Genomic DNA, 18664 nt, shown 5'->3' on the forward strand with positions numbered 1-18664 from the left:
TGTGCTTGACAGGTGTTGCCCCACCTTGCACAAAACAATATCCCATTAGCAAGAAAGCTATGGCCGGTACTAAACTATGGCCCGTACTGGAGACTCCTAACATCGTCATACAACGAAGCACACCATGTAATGCAGCTACTCTGATGCTTTCTCCAGATACCACATTACTTGAACACGACTGTTGTGAGTTAGTTTTGGATCAGCTCTCTGATGGGTTTATTAAGATTCATCCGTTGGAAAAGCCTGAGTTTATCTTATACACAGACGGTTCAATTATTGTGGAGGGGGGTGAGAGGAAGTTAGGATGGGAAGTTACTACAATGGACAATGTGATAGTGACAGGCAAGTTAGATTTGAGGAAAGCAGACGTTCACTTTGTGAGTGACAAAATGCTTACCTATTGCATACAACTCTCTAATGCAGTAGGATAAATATTTTTTTAAATGACAAATGAATACAAATTAAAAGCTGAAATGTCTTGAGTCAATAAGTATCCAACCACTTTGTTATGGCAAGCCTAATTAAGTTCAGGAGTAAACATTTGCTTAACAAGCCACAAAATAAGTTGCATAGACACACTCTGTATGCAACATTGTTTAACATGATTTTTTAATGACTACATCATCTCTGTATGACACATACAAGTATCTGTAATGTCCCTCAGTCGAGCAGCGAATTTCAAAACACAAAATCAACCACAAAGAGAATGGACATTTTCAAATGCCTTGCAAAGAAGGACACCTATTGGTAGTTGGGTATTTAAAAAAAAAATAGACATTGAATATCCCTTTGAGCATGCTGAAGTTATTAATTACATTCATGTGGTGTATCAATACACCCGGTCATTGCAAAGATAAATTCTTCCTTCCTAACTCAGTTGCCGGAGAGGAATGTAACCACTCAGAGATTTCATTATGAGGCCAAAAGTGACTTTAAAACAGTTACAGGGTTTTATGACTTTAAAGGGAGAAAACTGAGGATGGATCAACAACATTGTAGTTACTCCACAACAATAACCAAATGACAGAGTGAAAAGAAGGAAGCATGTTACAGAATACAACTATTCCAAAACATGCATCCTGATTGCAGTAAGGCACTAAAGTAAACCTGCAGAAAATGTGGCAAAGAAATTGAATTTATGTCCTGAATACAAAGCATTATGTTTGGAGCGATTTCAGCACACCACTGAGAACCACTCTTCACATTTTCAAGCTATGTGGTGCTGCATCATGTTATGGGTATGCTTGTCATCAGCAAGGACTAGGGAGTTTATGATAAAAATTAAACAGAATAGAATAGAAAGTCAAATCCAAGAGGATAACCTGGTTGTCTGCTTTCCGACAGACACTGGGAGACAAATTTACCTTCCAGCAGGACAATAACCTGCGCCATAAGGCTTACATGGATTTGCTTACCAAGACGACATTGAATGTTCCTACAGTGCTCTAGTTACAGTTTTGACTTAAATCGTCTTGAAAATCTACGGCAAGTTTTGAAAATGGCTGTCTAGCAATGATCAACAACCAACTTCACAGCTTGAATAATTTTAAAATAATAATGTGCAAATATTGTACATTCCAGGTGTGCAAAGCTCTTACAGACACCCAGCAGGGCTCACAGCTGTAATCGTTTCTGAAGGTGATTCTAACATGTATTGACTCACGGGCGTGGATACTTATGTAAATGTGTTATTTATTTCACTTTGTTATTATGGGGTATTGTGTGTAGATGGGTAAGAAATAAAATATATTTAATACATTTTGAATTCAGGCTGTAACACAACAAAATGTGGAATAAGTCAAGGGGTATGAATACTTTCTGAAGGCACAACTATGCAACCATAATATAATAATTATACTGAACAAAAATGTAAAGTGTTGGTTCCATGTTTCATGAGCTGAAATAAAAGATCCCAGAAGTGTGCAATATGCACAAAAAGCCTATTTCGTTAAAAGCTTGTGCACAAATTAATTTACATCCCTGTTAGTGAGCATTTCTCCTTTGCCAAGATATGCCACACGGGTCAGGTGGATGAATTGTCTAGAAGCTGATTAAACAGCATGATCATTATACAGGTGCACCTTGTGCTGGGGACAATAAAAGGTCATTAAAATGTGCAGTTGTCACATTAAATGTGCAGTTGCCACAGATGTCTCAGGTTTTGAGGGAGCATGCAGTTGGAATGCTGACTGCAGGAATGTCCAACAGAGCTGTTGCCTGATAATTGAATGTTCATTTCTCTACCATAAATCAACTCCGGCGTCATTTCGGAGAATTTGGCAGTACGTCCAACCGGCCTCACAACCACAGATCACGTTTAACCACGCCAGGCCAGGACCTCCACATCTGGCTTCTTCATCTGTGGGTTCGTCTGAGTCCAGCCACTCGGATAGCTGATGAAACTGAGGAATATTTATGTCTGTAATAAAGCTATTTTATTGGGAAAAACTCATTCTGATAGGCTAGGCCTGGCTCCACAGTTGGTTGGCCTATACCCTCCCAGGACCACCCTTGTCTGCGCCCTTGCCCAGTCATGTGAAATCCAAAGATTAGGGAGTAATGAATTTATTTCAATTGACTGATTTCCATATATGATTTCCATATAAATGTATATTATTCAAAGCCATCTATATACCACCACAAACCAATGCTGGCACGAAGACCACACTCAACGAGCTGTATAAGGCAATAAGCAAAGAAGAAAATGCTCATCCAGAAGTGGTGCTTCTTTTTTGCTGAGTTTATGAACATGCAGCAATCTTGAAATTGTTGCATGTTGTGTTTATATTTTTGTTCAGTATAGCATGAACCAGCCTGTCATGAACATAGCCAACCACCTGCAACATAGCTGCACCCCCGGGTGGCTTCGCTCTCATTATATTTTATGACAATATTTTACCTATGCAACATAGCTACTGGACCTCGGGGCTGACAATCATTATCATATTGCAATACTGCAGGATCTCATGTAGGCTCCAAAATCTCAGAATCAAACATGTAACTTTGTAGCAGCAGAAGATCATGGGCCAATGATCTTGAGGGTGAAACCAGGACTGATTAAGAATCAGTAGCAGCGCGGATGCAGAATTGGGTGGACCGTAGCTCAGAGCTAGCCCGCAGCGCTGATGAAAGAACCAGAGCATTGATGAATTCCAGTATCTTGTCAGTAGTTGCCAGCAAAGATGTTCAACCGAGGTTTGCCATGTTCCGCTTGTGCTCAGCATGCAGGTAGCATAACATGAAAGAGAGGACAAAGCAGTGCTAGATCTGGTGCTGATGACTGATGTTATATGCTAATGCATTCATCTAGGGTTGTATGAGAGTGTGGCAGACAGGATACAGACAGGGTGGGATGGACAACCGCAGAGGTCGATGAACACCCTGCGGGTGAAGAGGCAACAGTAGAGCTGTCGAGAGCACCCCAGTACATGTTGACATTCCACTGCAGAAACCTGAGGCAGTGACGGCTGAAAACGGGCAATGATATAAGTAGATTGTTGCACCACCAAAACATCCAGATCAATAACAATAGAGTGGTAATCATCCAACTCCTAGTGGGACCAAACATATATGGAGATCATCACTGGTGGAGAGGGAGGGTGTGTCACCATGGGTGTAGTGGACACAGTGCCAGCGGGATCTGAGAGGGGGAGAGCTGCTAGAGGCTGTGAATGTAGAGAAGACACAGTAGTGGTCATGGGTTCAGTGTGGCTGGAGAGAAAAGTAGTAGCAAGAGGCCTGATCTGAGGCTTGGATGCCGAGTTGGTAGTGGTGAACCGAATGTGGCAATAGAGGCAGCAGGGGTGGTGATGGGTGAGTAGTGGTGGTGATTGGGTGAGTAGTGTCATCATGCAGTAGGAAACATTGGTGGAGGTGGTCCCTCCAGGGGGTGCAGCCGTAGTCAGCCGACCAGAGAGAGGGTGAAGTAGATTAATAGAAGAAAAGGGGCATTAAAGAAGAGAACAAAATAACGAAAGAGAGATAACAATCATCGCTGGACGGACACCATGCAATGACATGAAGATGACATATATAAAGGATATAGCCAGTCAGCAGGATGACTGTATGTGGCCAAAATATGGTTGAAATTATGGCTTGCCATCACATGGACTGTGGTAAACATGACCCTGGACAAAACATTTATGGTGGCTTAATAAAATGTGGAAATTAAAAAATAATTATAGGGAAAAGGCTTACAACAGATGTTTTAAACGGCAAAATGTAGCTTGCGGCTATGTGGTGAGAATGCCAGCACATCTAATATTAAAAGGTCTACGGAGTTGGCAGACATATGATATGGAACAGGAACTATGTAAAAATGAATTACTGTATCTGCAATGGATTATTTGCTGGGACTCGGATGAGATGGTTGGTGGCATGGGCCCCATGGGTCCACTGAGGAGCGGGCATGCAGCTTGAATGTGGTGCATTCAGCGAAGCCGTGGATAGTCGGGGAAAAATGCACTCGGGAGAGCTCGCTGGGAAAGGACCACAGATGCCCTGAGGTGAAGCATATCCTCAACTTGGAGCTGGCCAGCTTGGCAGAGAGGAAATGTTGTGAAAGCAGGTGCACTGTATTTGGACACCCCTTCAAATTTGTGGATTCTGCTATTTCAGCCACACCCGTTGCTGACAGGTGTATAAAATCGAGCACACAGGCATGCAATCTCCGTAGACAAACATTGGCAGTAGAATGGCCTTACTGAAGAGCTCAGTGACTTTCAACATGGCACCTCCATAGGATTGTCAAAATTCTGCCCTGCTCGAGCTGCCTAGGAGCAACAATGGTGCTGAAGCAAGTAGAGTGTAAATATTGTCTATCCTAGGTTGCAACACTCACTACCATTATCCAAACAGTCTCTGGAAGCAACATAAGCATAAGAAATGTTCGGCGGGAACCGAGAAGCCGCACACAAGCCTAAGATCAACATGCGCAATGCAGTGGCCGGTAAGCCAGGCTCCCCCCCAAAAATTACCAATTCAAAAAATGTAAATACAGAACATGCTGTAATTGATCTTTCGTCACTCTGAGCTTCATAATTTTTCTTAAATTTACAAGAGGCGGAAAGCATCTTTGCAAGTGAAACAGCGCCCCTCAGTCTCTTTACGTGTAGGCCATCTATATGATGCCGCTTGGTCCAAACAAGTATTACAATGTTGCCACCCATAGCAAGGGACAAAACAATGAATTGCCAATCAGCGTTGAGCTAAACTGAGCGAGCTCAACTGCGAATGGTCCTGGCGCACCAAACAAAAGTGTCAAAAGAAGCCAGCTTTCAAATCCCATGGAGAGCATACATCATTGACAGAACATTTTTTGCATATCGTTGTGTTGTTGTCCTCTGGTGGCTAGCTAACCAGCTAATATTGGCCCTTTCCTAAATTACCCATGGATGGAGATAGGGATTTGGACTTGTGGTTTTACTTAATTCTCTGTACTGGCCAATTATTATATTGGCAATTCTGATCCAACCATTCATTCATACATTGTTGTGCCCCTGGCCTGAGAGGATGGAAGTTCAATATGTACAGTAGCTAGATGTAGAAGGCTGATGTTAAAGTTGCCCATGAATGGAAGTTAGGTTAGTGAGCAAACATTTTTGATTTAGTTTTGGACAACAAAAAATAACAGTGTATACTGTATGACAGAGTGATACACTGTTTCGTCAACATGAAATAGAGGATAGCATTGCCGTTTCTCTTCAAGTAGGGTGAGTCAACATGTTTTTCTACTTGCATGAATGTGCACACACACACACACAGAAATCAGAACCACGGACAGTCACATTGTAATCATTTAGATGTCACTGTATTAGACTAAGCAGAGGTGATTTGATGTTGAAATTGAAATGGTGTTGGAATAGTGGAGGCAGCTCCTGCGGGTAATTGTCTGTGTTTCTAAATCAATAGTTGATTTTTTTTTTGACCTTTATTGAACCAGGTAGGCCAGTTGAGAATAAGTTCTCATTTACAACTGCGACCTGGCCAAGATTATGCAAAGCAGTGCGACAAAAACAACAACACAGATTTACACATGGGAAAAACAAACGTATAGTCAATAACACAGTAGAAAAAAACACAATAGAAAAATGTATATACAATGTCGGCAAATGTAATATTAGGGAGGTAAGGCATTAAATAGGCCATAGTGGCAAAATAATTACAATTTAGCATTAACACTGGAGTGATAGATGGGCAGATGATGATGTGCGAGTAGAAATACTGGGGTGCAATAAGAGCCAAAATAAATAACAATTTGGGGAATGAGGTAGTTGGGTGGGATATTTACAGATGGGCTGTGTGCAGGTGCAGTGATCGGTAAGCTGCTCAGACAGCTGATGCTTAAAGTTAGGGAGGGAGATATAGGTATCCAGCTTCAGTGCTAAAAAAAATCATTCCAGTCATTGGCATCAGAGAACTGTAAGGAAAGGTGGCCAAAGGAGGAGTTGGCTTTGGGGATGACCAGTGTAATATACCTGCTGGAGCGCATGCTACGGGGTGGGTGTTGCTATGGTGACCAGCGAGCTGAGTTAAAGGGGGGCATTAACTAGCAAAGACTTATAGATGACCTGGAGCCAGTGAGTTTGGCGATGAGTATGAAGCGAGGGCCAGACAACGAGAGCATACAGGTCGTAGTGGTGTGTAGTATATAGGGCTTTGGTGACAAAAATGGATGTCACTGTGATAGACTACAGTACATCCAATTTGCTGAGTAGAGTGTTGGAGGCTATTTTGTAAATTACATCGCCGAAGTCAAGGATCGGAAGGATAGTCAGTTTTACGAGGGTATGTTTAGCAGCATGTGTTCAGGAGGCTTTGTTGCGTAATAGGAAGCCATTTCTAGGTTTAGTTTTGGATTGGAGATGCTTAATGTGAGTCTGGAAGGAGTGTTCACAGTCTAACCAAACACTTAGGTACTTGTAGATGTCCACATATTCTCAGTCAGAATCGTCCTGATTAGTTATGCTTGTCGGACGGGCGGGAGGGTGCTGGCAGCGATTTGTTTAAAAGCATGCATTTAGTTTTACTAGCATTTAAGACCAGTTGGAGGCCACGGAAGGAGTGTTGTATGGCATTGAAGCTCGTCTGGATGTTTGTTAACACAGTGTTATAAGAAGGGACAGAAGTATACAAAATGGTGTTGTCTGCGTAGAGGTGGATCAGAGAATCACCAGTAGCAAGAGCGACATCATTGATATATACAGAGAAAAGAGTCTGCCCGAGAATTGAACCCTGTGGTACCCATGACCAGCTCGGAAACCGGATTGTATAGCGGAGGAGGTACGGTGGGATTCAAAATGGTCAGGGATCTGTTTATTAACTTGGCTTTCGAAGACTTTAGAAAGGCATGGCAGGATGGATATAGGTCTATAACAGTTTGGGTCTAGAGTGTCTCCCCCTTTGAAGAGAGGGATGACCGTGGCAGCTTTCCAATCTTTAGGGATCTCAGACGATACGAAAGAGAGGTTAAACAGGCAGGTGTTGCAAAAATTTTGGCGGAGAATTTTAGAAAGAGATTGTCTAGCCCAGCTGATTTGTCGGGGTCAGATTTTGCAGCTCTTTCAGAACATCAGCTATCTGGATTTGGGTGAAGAAGTGTGGGGGGCTTGTTGCTGCGGGGGGTTCTGAGCTGTCTGCCGGGATAGGGGTAGCCAGGTGGAAAGCAAGGACAGTGGCAGAGAAATGTGGCAGAGAAATGCTTATTGTAATTCTCGATTATCATGGATTTAACGGTGGTGACAATGTTTCCTAGCCTCAGTGCAGTGGGCAGGCGGGTGCTCTTACTCTCCATGGACTTTAGTGTCCCAAAGCTTTTTGGAATTTGTGTTCTGAAAATGTTGAAAAAGTTAACTTGCACTACCATGCTGTATGCAATATGCTTTGTGGACTTCACTGGACAGCGGTTGCTATATGATTTTGTGACAAAAACAAAGGAGTGGTTAAATTTATTCTGCCATCATGTCTTCTTATTGTCTCTACCTTTAGGTTTGGACACACCTACTCATTCCAGGATTTTTCTTTATTTTTTTTAAATGTTCTACATTGTAGAATAATAGTGAAGACATCGAAACTATGAAATAACAGATATGGAATCATGTAGCAACTGATCCTTCTTGAGTTGCTAGGAAGGCAACTACAGTAGTTAAGTGTTGAGTTCAAGTCTGGTCCTCTCTCCTGATATAAAAATAATAATTTAAACCCTTAACACCATATTATGATGTGTTTGAAAACAAATTGATAGACACGTTTTGCAATTAACGTTAAGCTAATTTGGTACATATATAATTTCTAAACAGCATTACATTGTCTCTCAAGTTCTTATTTTTCCTGTTTTCCTGTCCTCTCTCGTCTCTCATCTCTGCTTTCCTTCTGCCAATGGTTGTGCAAAAAAATACGTAATTTTGGCTATGTGAGAACAGACCTTACAACAACATTTTGTCTATCAATTTAAGGGAGGTGTAAAGTTAAGAGACTTTTCTATCATTTTTGTTTCCATCCCCTCTGCCTTGCCCTGTGTGCAGCCGGGACAGATGACAGAGCAGCAGTACAGTGTTATGTGTTTGACCTGCCCAACTCCTCCGCTATCTGAAGTTTGACATCAGCACAAGGCTGATGCTATGAAACAAATGCAGTGCAAGTGCTCTCAAGGCAAGGCTCCGTCTCTCCCTCGCTCTCTCTTTCTCGATCTGTGTCTCATTCTCCCTTTGCTTCTCTATTCCCTCTTTCTCATACTCTTTCTCCCTGTCCCCCCTCCCCCGTTATCTCGATCTCTCCCTTACTCCCTCGTTCAGTTGTATTTAACCATTCACCTCATCATTTAGCACATTACAAGGAGAAACATCTGCGAGTAAGCATTTCCTTCAATCATATTTGTGTTCATCTGGATAGAAGAATATGGTGCCGTTTCACCGGGTGCAAAGGCATGTTTTAATTGAACTATTATATTAATATGACTATTCAAAACAATCATATTCTAAAAGTACCCAACGACAATCCAGCTGCTGCTGGTTTAATGACTGGAGGTACAACTGAGATTTCAGACAATCAGCGTGATTACCACACAAATAGCACTTTGATTGAAGAGCAATACAGGAGGGCGCCAGCCTAAAACCATTGACAATGGAATAGGCCTACACATGCTCACACAAGTCTAACATAGAGTAGTTGGAGATAGTTTGCTACAGTAGTTGGACTGTATATTATGGTTGAACCACTCAACATGGGCATCAAAGGCCTTGTCAAGTAATTGAACCTGAAGCTTGTATTATTTGCATATCATTGCAAAAACTCATCCGTCGTGATCATTAGTCTATTTATGTGTTAGAGATGGATTTAGGCCCTTTGTAAAGTGACCAAAAGTGACCATCAAACTATCTTTCTTCCTGTCAACACAAATTGAGATTTGTTTTTAAAAAGTATGGTGATGTCTTATGACATTAACCGAGTTGTTGACGTGTGCCAAGCATGTAGAATGTAGAATAGTGCTTAGGTTCGTTGTTGTTCGTTGTTCTGTTCGGTGGTGAACCTTCGCCCCCCAGTCTAAGGTCTTGAGTGCTCTGGAGCAGGTTTCATCAAGGTTCTGTCTGTACTTTGCTCCGTTCATCTTTACCTCGATCCTGGCTAGTCTCCCAGTCCCTGCCGCTGAAAAACATCACCAAAGCTGATGCTGCCACCAGCATGCATAACCGTAGGGATGGTGCCAGGTTTCCTCCCGATGTGACTCTTGGCATTCAGGCTGAAGAGTTCAATCTTGGTTTCATCAGACCAGAGAATCTTGTTTATCATGGTCAGAGAGTTCTTTAGGTGCCTTTGGCAAACTCCAAGTGGGCAGTTATGTGCCTTTTACCAAGAAGGCCTGATTTGTGGAGTGATGCAGAGATGGTTGTCCATTGGGTACTCACCTCCCTAGCCAAGGCCCTTCTCACCCGTTTGCTCAGTTTGGCCGGACATCCAGCTCTATAAAGAGTCTTGGTGGTTCAACACTTCTTCCATGTAAGAACGATGAAGGCCACTGTGTTCTTGGGGACCTTCAGTGCTACAGAAATGTTTTGGTAGCCTTCGTCAGATCTGTTCCTCAACACAATCCTGTCTCTGAGCTCTACGGACAATTTCTTCAACCTCATTGCTTGGTTTTTGCTCTGACATGAACTGTCATCTGTGGGACCTTATATATACACATGTGCGTACCTTTTCCAAATCATGTCCATTCTATATAATTTCCCACATGTGGAAACATCTCAACGATGATCAATGGAAAAAAGATGCACCTGACCTCAATTTTGTGCCCCATATCAAAGGGTCTGAATACTTATCTAAATAAGGTATTTCTGTTTTTTATTGTTAATACATTTGCAAGAATTTCTAAAAGCTGCATCACTTACATGTAGTGATGGTTTCGAAATAAGCGGATTTAGTAAAGGATTCTTCTAAGTGTATTTTAAATCCATGTATTTAATGTTTTAAAGGGATTTTGCTGACTATTGTCACGTTCTGACCTTCCTTTTTTATGTCTTTGTGTTAGTCTGGTCAGGGCGTGAGTTGGGGTGGGTAGTCTATGTCCTTTTTTCTATGATGTATTTCTGTGTTTGGCCTGGTATGCTTCTCCATCAGAGGCAGCTGTCAATCATTGTCGTAGCCTGTTTTCCAGATTTGGGTTGTGGGTGATTCATTTCTGTTTAGTGTCTGTTCACCTGGCAGAACTGTTTTGTTTTCTCTTCGTTATTATTTTGTGTAGTGTTCAGTTTGTTCAATTAAAACATGACGAATACTTACCACGCTGCATTGTGGTCCTTCTCTCCTTCCACCAACGAGAAGCATTACAATTATCCCCCAAAGTGTGACATCTATGACTTTATTCATTCCTAATTCTGAATTTGTTTATGTCATGGCAACGAATGTTAAGGTTAAAGAGAGCTAGTTTGCCTTTGATGCTTGTCAGATCTTACACAGTGCCATGGAAAAGTATTCATCCCCCTTGGCGTTTTTCCTATTTTGTTGCATTACAACCTGTAATTTAAATTCATTTTTATTTTTATTTAATGTAATGGACATACACAAAATAGTCCAAATTGGTGAAGTGAAATGAGAAAAATAGCATGTTTCAAAAAATGATACAAAATAAAAATTAAAAGTGGGGCGTGCATATGTATTCACCCCCTTTGCTATGAAGCCCTTAAATCAGATTTTGTGCAACCAACTACCTTTAGAAGGCATATAATTAGTTAAATAAAGTCCACCTGTGTGCAATCTAAGTGCCATATGATATGTCACATGATCTCAGTATATATATATATATATACCTGTTCTGAAAGGCCCCAGAGTCTGCAACACCACTAAGCAAGGGGCACCACTAAGCAAGGGGCACCACCAAGCAAGCGGAACCATGAAGACCAAGGAGCTCTCTAAACAGGTCAGGGACAAAGTTGTGGAGAAGTACAGATCAGGGTTGGGTTATAAGAAAATATCAGAAACTTTTAACATCCCACAGAGCACCATTAAATCCATTACTAAAAAATGGAAAGAATATGGCACCACAACAAACCTGCCAAGTGAGGGCCGCCCACCAAAACTCTCAGACCAGGCAAGGAGGGCATTAATCAGAGAGGTAACAAAGAGACCAAAGATAACCCTGAATGCTCCACAGCGGAGATTGGAGTATCTATCCACAGGACCACTTTAAATTGTGGACTCCACAGAGCTGGCCTTTACCGAAGAGTGGCCAGAAAAAAGCCATTGCTTGAAGAACAAAATAAGCAAACATGTTTGGTGTTCACCATAAGGCATGTGGGAGACTCCCAAACATATGGAAGAAGGTACTCTGGTCAGATGATACTAAAGTTGAGCTTTTTGGCCATTAATGAAAGCATTATGTCTGGCACAAACCCAACACCTCTCATCACCCCGAGAATACCATCCCCACAGTGAAGCATGGTGGTGGCAGCATCATGCTATGGGGATGTTTTTCAATGGCAAGGACTGGGAAACTGGTCAGAATAGAAGGAATGATGGATAGAGCTAAATACAGGGACATTCTTGAGGGAAACCTGTTTCAGAGATTTGAGACTGGGACAGAGGTTCACCTTCCAGCAGAACAATATGCCTAAGCATACTGCTAAAGCAACACACGAGTGGTTTAAGGGGAAACATTTACATGTCTTGGAATGGCCTAGTCAAAGCCCAGACCTCAATCCAATTGAAAATCTGTGTCTTAAAGATTGCTCTACACCAGCGGAACCCATCCAACTTGTAGGAGCTGGAGCAGTTTTACCTTGAACAATGGGGAAAGATCCCAGTGGCTAGATGTGCCAAGACTATAGAGACCTACCCCAAGGGACTTGCAGCTGTAATTGCTGCAAAAGGTGTCTCTACAAGGTTTTGACTTTGGAGGGGGGAGGGGTGAATAGTTATGCATGCTCAAGTTCTTTTTTTTGTCTTATTTCTTTTTTGTATCACCCAAAAAAATATTTTGCATCTTCAAAGTGGTAGGCATGTAGAGCAAATCAAATGATACAAACCCCCAAGAAATCTATTTTAATTCCTTGTTGTAAAGGTAACAAAATAGGAAAAATGCTAAGTGGGGTGAATACTTTCGCAAGCCACTGTTGCTATGTACACTTCAAATCAAAGTTTTTGTACTCTCAATATACCACAGCAAGATGTCATTCTAGTGTATTACTTGGTAAATAATAGATTTGTGGTTGTGTTGGATGTCAAAATGAATTTTTTTAAATGGTGGTGGAAGACCCACTTTGTAATATAGGATTCAGTACTCACATACTGTAGGCTCCAGCAGCTGAAAGCTCTTAGATGCCATCTCTTGGTAGGTTCCTTGACTCCCCCGACTGCGGCAAAACTCATGTCCTATGTGAGTCACTGCAGTATAGGTCCATTCTGGCTTTATACAGTACATGGGTCATCAGATCTCAGTGGGCACTTTTATACAGCAAATATCAATAATGAGTCCCATATGACACCCTATTATTCCATACACACTATTAAGGAAATAGAGTGCAATATATATCTCTGACCTCACAGGCACAGACAACTTATGAATAAATAAAGACTCACCACATCCAAAATTATCTGTTTTTAGAACAAGAATGTAAGGAGATGGAGGCCTCTTTTCTGCTTTCAAAGTCATCTATTTGAAATACTTTCCCTCTGTGTGTCAAGTATTTCTATGGCCGGGTCCAATTTATTTTGAGGGGATTTGAGGAAGTTAAAACTCATGAAATGTAATTAATCCCTCTATATCTCTCTCTCTCTTCCAGGAAAGACAGAATGGTCACCATAATCAACTCCAGTTTCTGGTAAAACTACAAAAGTCATTGTCCGTCCATTTTCTACTCTAGACCCTGGCTGTTCCATGATGTAAGTGAAGCTTGCCTTGATTCTCCTCAATTGACAGTTAGACCATGAACCTTAGAGACTCTATCGTTGCACGGACCAGGCCTTCCCCAGTTTGGATTTAGAGCCACCCTCATCTATCCATCGAAACCGCCAGCCACGTGAGGCTGCAGCGGTGGCCGGTGGTGGTGGCGGTGGTGGGAGGACCTTCACACATAGCGCAAAGCACGCTGGGATATTTTCCCCAAAAACACACTGAGGCACCACCATGAGGAAATCCACCACCTCCTGTCTTTGTCACATACTGGTCTGCCTTTGCTTCATCCAGAGGTGCTATGGGGCTAGCCATCATATCCCAGCCGACAAAGTGACCATCGCCAAGAACCAGACCAAACTGGCCAATGGTGAGACAGAAGTGCACCACAGGCCTAAACGTGGCTGGATCTGGAACCAATTCTTTGTTTTAGAAGAACACATAGGACCGGACACTCAATACGTGGGAAAGGTATCGTATTGTTTTGCCCTACTTCACAGTATGTTTGTAAACAACAGCTTATTTCATTCTAAGGAAACTTGGCTCTGGCTGTGTCTCAAATGACACACTACTGTATGTCCAACATGGTGCACTACTTTTGACCAGAGCTCTAGGGGCCCTGGTCGAATGTGGTGTGTTTTTCTGCACGGCAGTTTTGTCTATTGGAAATGCATTGCGGCAGTTACAGGTTCTATTCTTAAGGGGATTTGCCTTGTTGGTAGTCTGGATGCTTTTGTTCTGTCTAATTATGTTGAAACCAAATGTGCATCCAAAATAGCACCATTTTCCTTATATAGTGCACTACATTTGAACAAGGCCCGTAGGGCTCGGGTCAAAAATAGTGCACTATGTATGGGATAGGGTGGCATTGGGTTTGCAGATTCAATCTCACTCGTTAATTTTGTTAAGACACAAAAAGGTCTGTCAAGTCTGAGCGGTTTAAGCTACAAACTAATATGACTCCACCATCAAAAGCTGCGACTCTCACAAACGATCACGGGACTCGTCTGAAGCTAACCCGGTACAGACCGGTAAAAGAAGGAATCAAAATGTATAGGCTTTTTTGGGACCAAGGTTACACATGGAACCTTTATTTTTATTTTTATGCTTCCTATATCTCCCAGATGCATGTCAGACAACTCAAACCATACTTCCCTTTGATAAATGTTTAGTCTATCTGTTTTGCCATGAATGTGTTATTCGGTACGTTTCCATGGTCTAATAGCAGTAAGGCCAAATTCCAATGCTTAGTCTCTTAGGGAAGATTCAATTGTGAACAGAGCTTTTTACAGCAACCTCTCAGTTACAAAAATATAACATCTTTGTATGTTTGAATTAATCCTAGTACCAAAATTGAATCATGTTACACACGGGCTCCATGGATGGCTCTTTGTTACATAGTTAAAGTGTGAATTGAATTGAATGTATTTGTCGATTTATATAAAGTTATAAAGCCTACTGCCAATATATACCTAAAGAAATGTATAAAAAATAACAGAACACATAACTCTTGTTTATATCCACAGACTGTGGTCCATTAGTGGCCTATACAGTACATCTGAACTACATGTCATACCAGCTATGGGCTCAGACTGTCACATCAGACACAAAGACTGAGAGGCAGGCACGAGAGATGACTGGCAGTCGTAACCTTGTGCTCAGAGGGCAAGAGCAACCCAGCAGGTCTGGTCTGCGTTCGCTATGGTGACTTCTCTGTTACTTAACCAGTTTCCCATGGCTTATTTGGTATGTCCTCAGCTTACAGATTGCCTGGCCCCCTTATCTCCTGAAATGTGGAAATGTGTTTCTCCGCTGCAGTGATCATTATTCTAGGCACTCGGGCAGAAGCTAATCCCTTCAACCACACTCAGAGAGAAAGAGAACGAGGGAGTTGGATCACTCCTCTCTCTCTCTCTCTCTGACTGCACGCACATGTGTGTGCATTTCAATACAGAGACGGGAAAAGGATGTGAAATGAAGAAATACAAATATATATATATATAAAAGCAAGAGCAGCCCAGAGAGACAACAGATAGAGGTGGAAAGAGAGTGAGAAAAACACAACCTAACCCCTCTAATATCCACTAAATATGATTACTCAGCATCACCACTAAGTTGTTTGTTATGATCACAGGGATGACAACCAGAAAGCAAGGCTATATCACAGATGCCTGGGTAGTAGTGTTAGACCAGGGAAACACATATCTTTATAGGTGTTATTTAGTGATGAAACATGGCGTGGCTAACGTTATAAGATGCATGAGTGAACCGAAAAATCCCCAAGGTGCCACCAAAACATTCTCTCAGCATTTCCTGTGGTTCTGTCTGTATTATTGCAGCTGACTAACTGAAGTAGTACAAGGGTATTAGGGAATAGAACATCCTGATTGAAACTGTGTTGTTGTTTAATTGCAGTTTTTCAGTTTGTCACTAATTGCATGAAAGAATCATTACTTCCGTGGATTATATTAACATTACATAGAGCTACTGCTCATCCTTTGATGTCTCTGATTGGCTGGCTGTCTCTATCATGCTTAATAGATAATGGGCACTCTTCTTTTCATCCCTCTACCTTAGAGCGAGAGAGAGTTACGGTTGTGTGCCAAAAGGCACTTTATCCCCTTCAATGTGCACTACTGGTCAAAAGTACTGCTCTAAGTAGAGAATATGGCGCCATTTTGGACTCAGATGAAATGGTGAGGAAAGCAACACAAACATGAACAGCTAATTCTTTCTGTATTATAACAGGGCCGTTAAAAACAGACATACAAATGATTAGACATTAATTAGACACGCTACATTTGGATGGAGAGAGATTATGTTTCATGACGGCAGGAGAGAAACTTGCCAACATTTAATTATGTAGTTGTGGGATTGGTGTACCATGTCCTAATGTGGCTAGGAGACAGAATGACCCTTAATTAAGCCAAGACAGAGGAGGATTCATTTGTCACATTCAAACACTATATTGTTCTCATCACTGCACTTGGTAAAAAACAATGCAGACACGAGCAAGCTGCAAAGGAGGAGTGGAAGGAGAGGTTTCTTGTGTAGGAATAGAGAGACATTAGAAATGGTGTCTTTTTCCAGGCACTTAACTCTGGACAAAGCCTGTGTGGAAATGAGTGACGTTTTTGTAGGGGTTTTGGATAAACATTGAAAACATGTTCTTTTGAGATCTTCATCAGCTAAAGTCCCTTTTTGTGACTTTTGAAGCTTTAATGTAACTTAAAAAAGCAGATGAAGTACATGAAGGAATCACATACAAAATTGTATTGCTTGCATAGACGTTTAGCAGATGTTATTGCAGGGGTCGTGAGTGTTCCAAGCTCCAACAGTGTAGTAATATCCAACAATACACAACAATACACACAAATCTAAAAGCAAAAGAATGGAATTAAGAAATATATAAATGTTAGGACGAGAAATGTCAGAGTTCGGAGGATACAGTTGAAGTCGGAAGTTTACATACACTTAGGTTACAGTCATTAAAACTAATTTTTCAACCATTCTACAAATTTCAAAACTATAGTTTTGGCAAGTCGGATAGGACATCTACTTTGTGCGTGACACAAGTCATTTTTCCAACAATTGTTTAGAGACAGATTATTTCACTTATAATTCACTGTATCATGACTCCAGTGGGTCAGACGTTTACATACACTAAGTTGACGGTGCTTTTAAACAGAAAATGATGTCATGGCTTTAGAAGCTTCTGATAGGCTAACTGACATCATTTGAGTCAATTAGCCTTTGTACCTGTGGATGTATTCCAAGGCCTACCTTCAAACGCAGTGCCTCTTTGCTTGACATCATGGGGAAGACAAAAATCAGAAAAAAACATTGAGGACCTCCACAAGCCTGGTTCATCCTTGGGAACAATTTCCAAACGCCTGAAGCTACCACGTTCATCTGTACAAACAATAGTACACAAGTATAAAAACCATGGGACCAAGCAACTGTCATACCGCTCAGGAAGGATACGCGTTCTGTCTCCTAGAGATTAATGTACTTTTGTGCGAAAAGTGCAAATTAATCCCAGTACAACAGCAAAGGACCTTGTGAAGATGCTGGAGGAAACAGGTACAGAAGTATCTATATCCACAGTAAAACAAGTCCTATATCGATATAATCTGAAAGGCCCTCAGCAAGGAAGAAGCCACTGCTCCAAAACCGCCATTAAATAACCAGACTACGGTTTGCAACTGTACATGGGGACAAAGATCGTACTTTTTGGAGAAATTATCTCTGGTCTGATGAACCAAAATAGAACTCTTTGGCGACTCTGGGATGCTGGCCTTCTAGGCAGAGTTCCTCTGTTCAGTGTCTGTGTTCTTTTGCCCAGCTTAATCTTTTATTTTTATTGGCCAGTCTGAGATATGGATTTTTCTTTCTGATTGGCATTTCCTGTGTATGGAATATGTTGTGCTTCAGGAGCCGGTGCATCCCAGCTTTGAAGTACGTACATCAGAGTTATTCTGCAGCTGTTCCAACAGCCTTACCTCCTCTGGCTGTTCCAGCTGAGCTCTTCTCACAGTCTGTAAAAGGCGATCATCAGAAGTATTATCAAGGGTTAGTGGTACCGGAGCAATGGCAGAGAAGACTGACACATTTGAACCCCATGTAAATTCGTAGCTTCTGATTGGAAGAAATGCTTCTCGCTCTTATTGTGTAGAAACCAGTAGCAATTGTTGTGCGATATCAATCTGGACACCACTGGAGTACATGAAATCAGTTCCCAACACGACAGGAAAAGCAAGGTTCTTGGTATGTAGAATAACTGAAGGAATCATATAGGAGCGGTTACACAGGCGGAACTCGACCTCACTCCATCCAAGTGGTCGTTTAGCCTCACCATCAGCCAGATATAGTGGACCTTCTGTCCACGGCTTCAAGTTGCATTGTGGACCTTTAATCTCCTTCCGCAGTTTCTCATTATGCAGTGTTTAGGATGATCCGGTGTCCAGGATGGCTCTTCCTGTCCATGGGCCTATGGACAGGGGTAACACCAGTTGGTGCGGTATTAACTGAAAGGAAGTGGATGTCGACGGAGGGTATAAGCAGTGACTCTTGGGGTTTCAGCTCTGGTCAAAGCACCCACAGCAGAATGGTCGTTCCTTCGAAGGGAGTTAGGTATGTTGGCCTGTTGTGACTTCTGGTTTCTGGAAGGGTTTACTTGATACTGACTTGGACATCTGGCTGAAGAATGTCCCTTTATGCTACATCTCAAACAGAAAACGGGAGGGTTCTTGGCTGGAGACTCTGGCTGTTGTTGATGGTCTG

At 41.9% G+C, this 18664-nt stretch overlaps 1 protein-coding gene across 3 annotated transcripts in view; it reads left to right on the forward strand.

Annotated features, from left to right (window-relative positions):
- LOC118374551 (cadherin-18-like) overlaps positions 1 to 18664 on the forward strand; it is a 352667-nt gene that overhangs the window by 183433 nt on the left and 150570 nt on the right. For all 3 annotated transcript variants that reach the window (XM_035760982.2, XM_035760991.2, XM_052506642.1), the window contains one exon: positions 13272 to 13852. In XM_035760982.2, coding sequence (XP_035616875.1) covers positions 13616 to 13852 — 237 coding nt within the window. In that variant the 5' untranslated portion in view covers positions 13272 to 13615. The remainder of the gene's footprint in view (positions 1 to 13271; positions 13853 to 18664) is intronic.

Source organism: Oncorhynchus keta, chromosome 4 (genome assembly GCF_023373465.1).
Source record: "Oncorhynchus keta strain PuntledgeMale-10-30-2019 chromosome 4, Oket_V2, whole genome shotgun sequence".
In the NCBI taxonomy this organism is placed as follows: domain Eukaryota; kingdom Metazoa; phylum Chordata; class Actinopteri; order Salmoniformes; family Salmonidae; genus Oncorhynchus; species Oncorhynchus keta.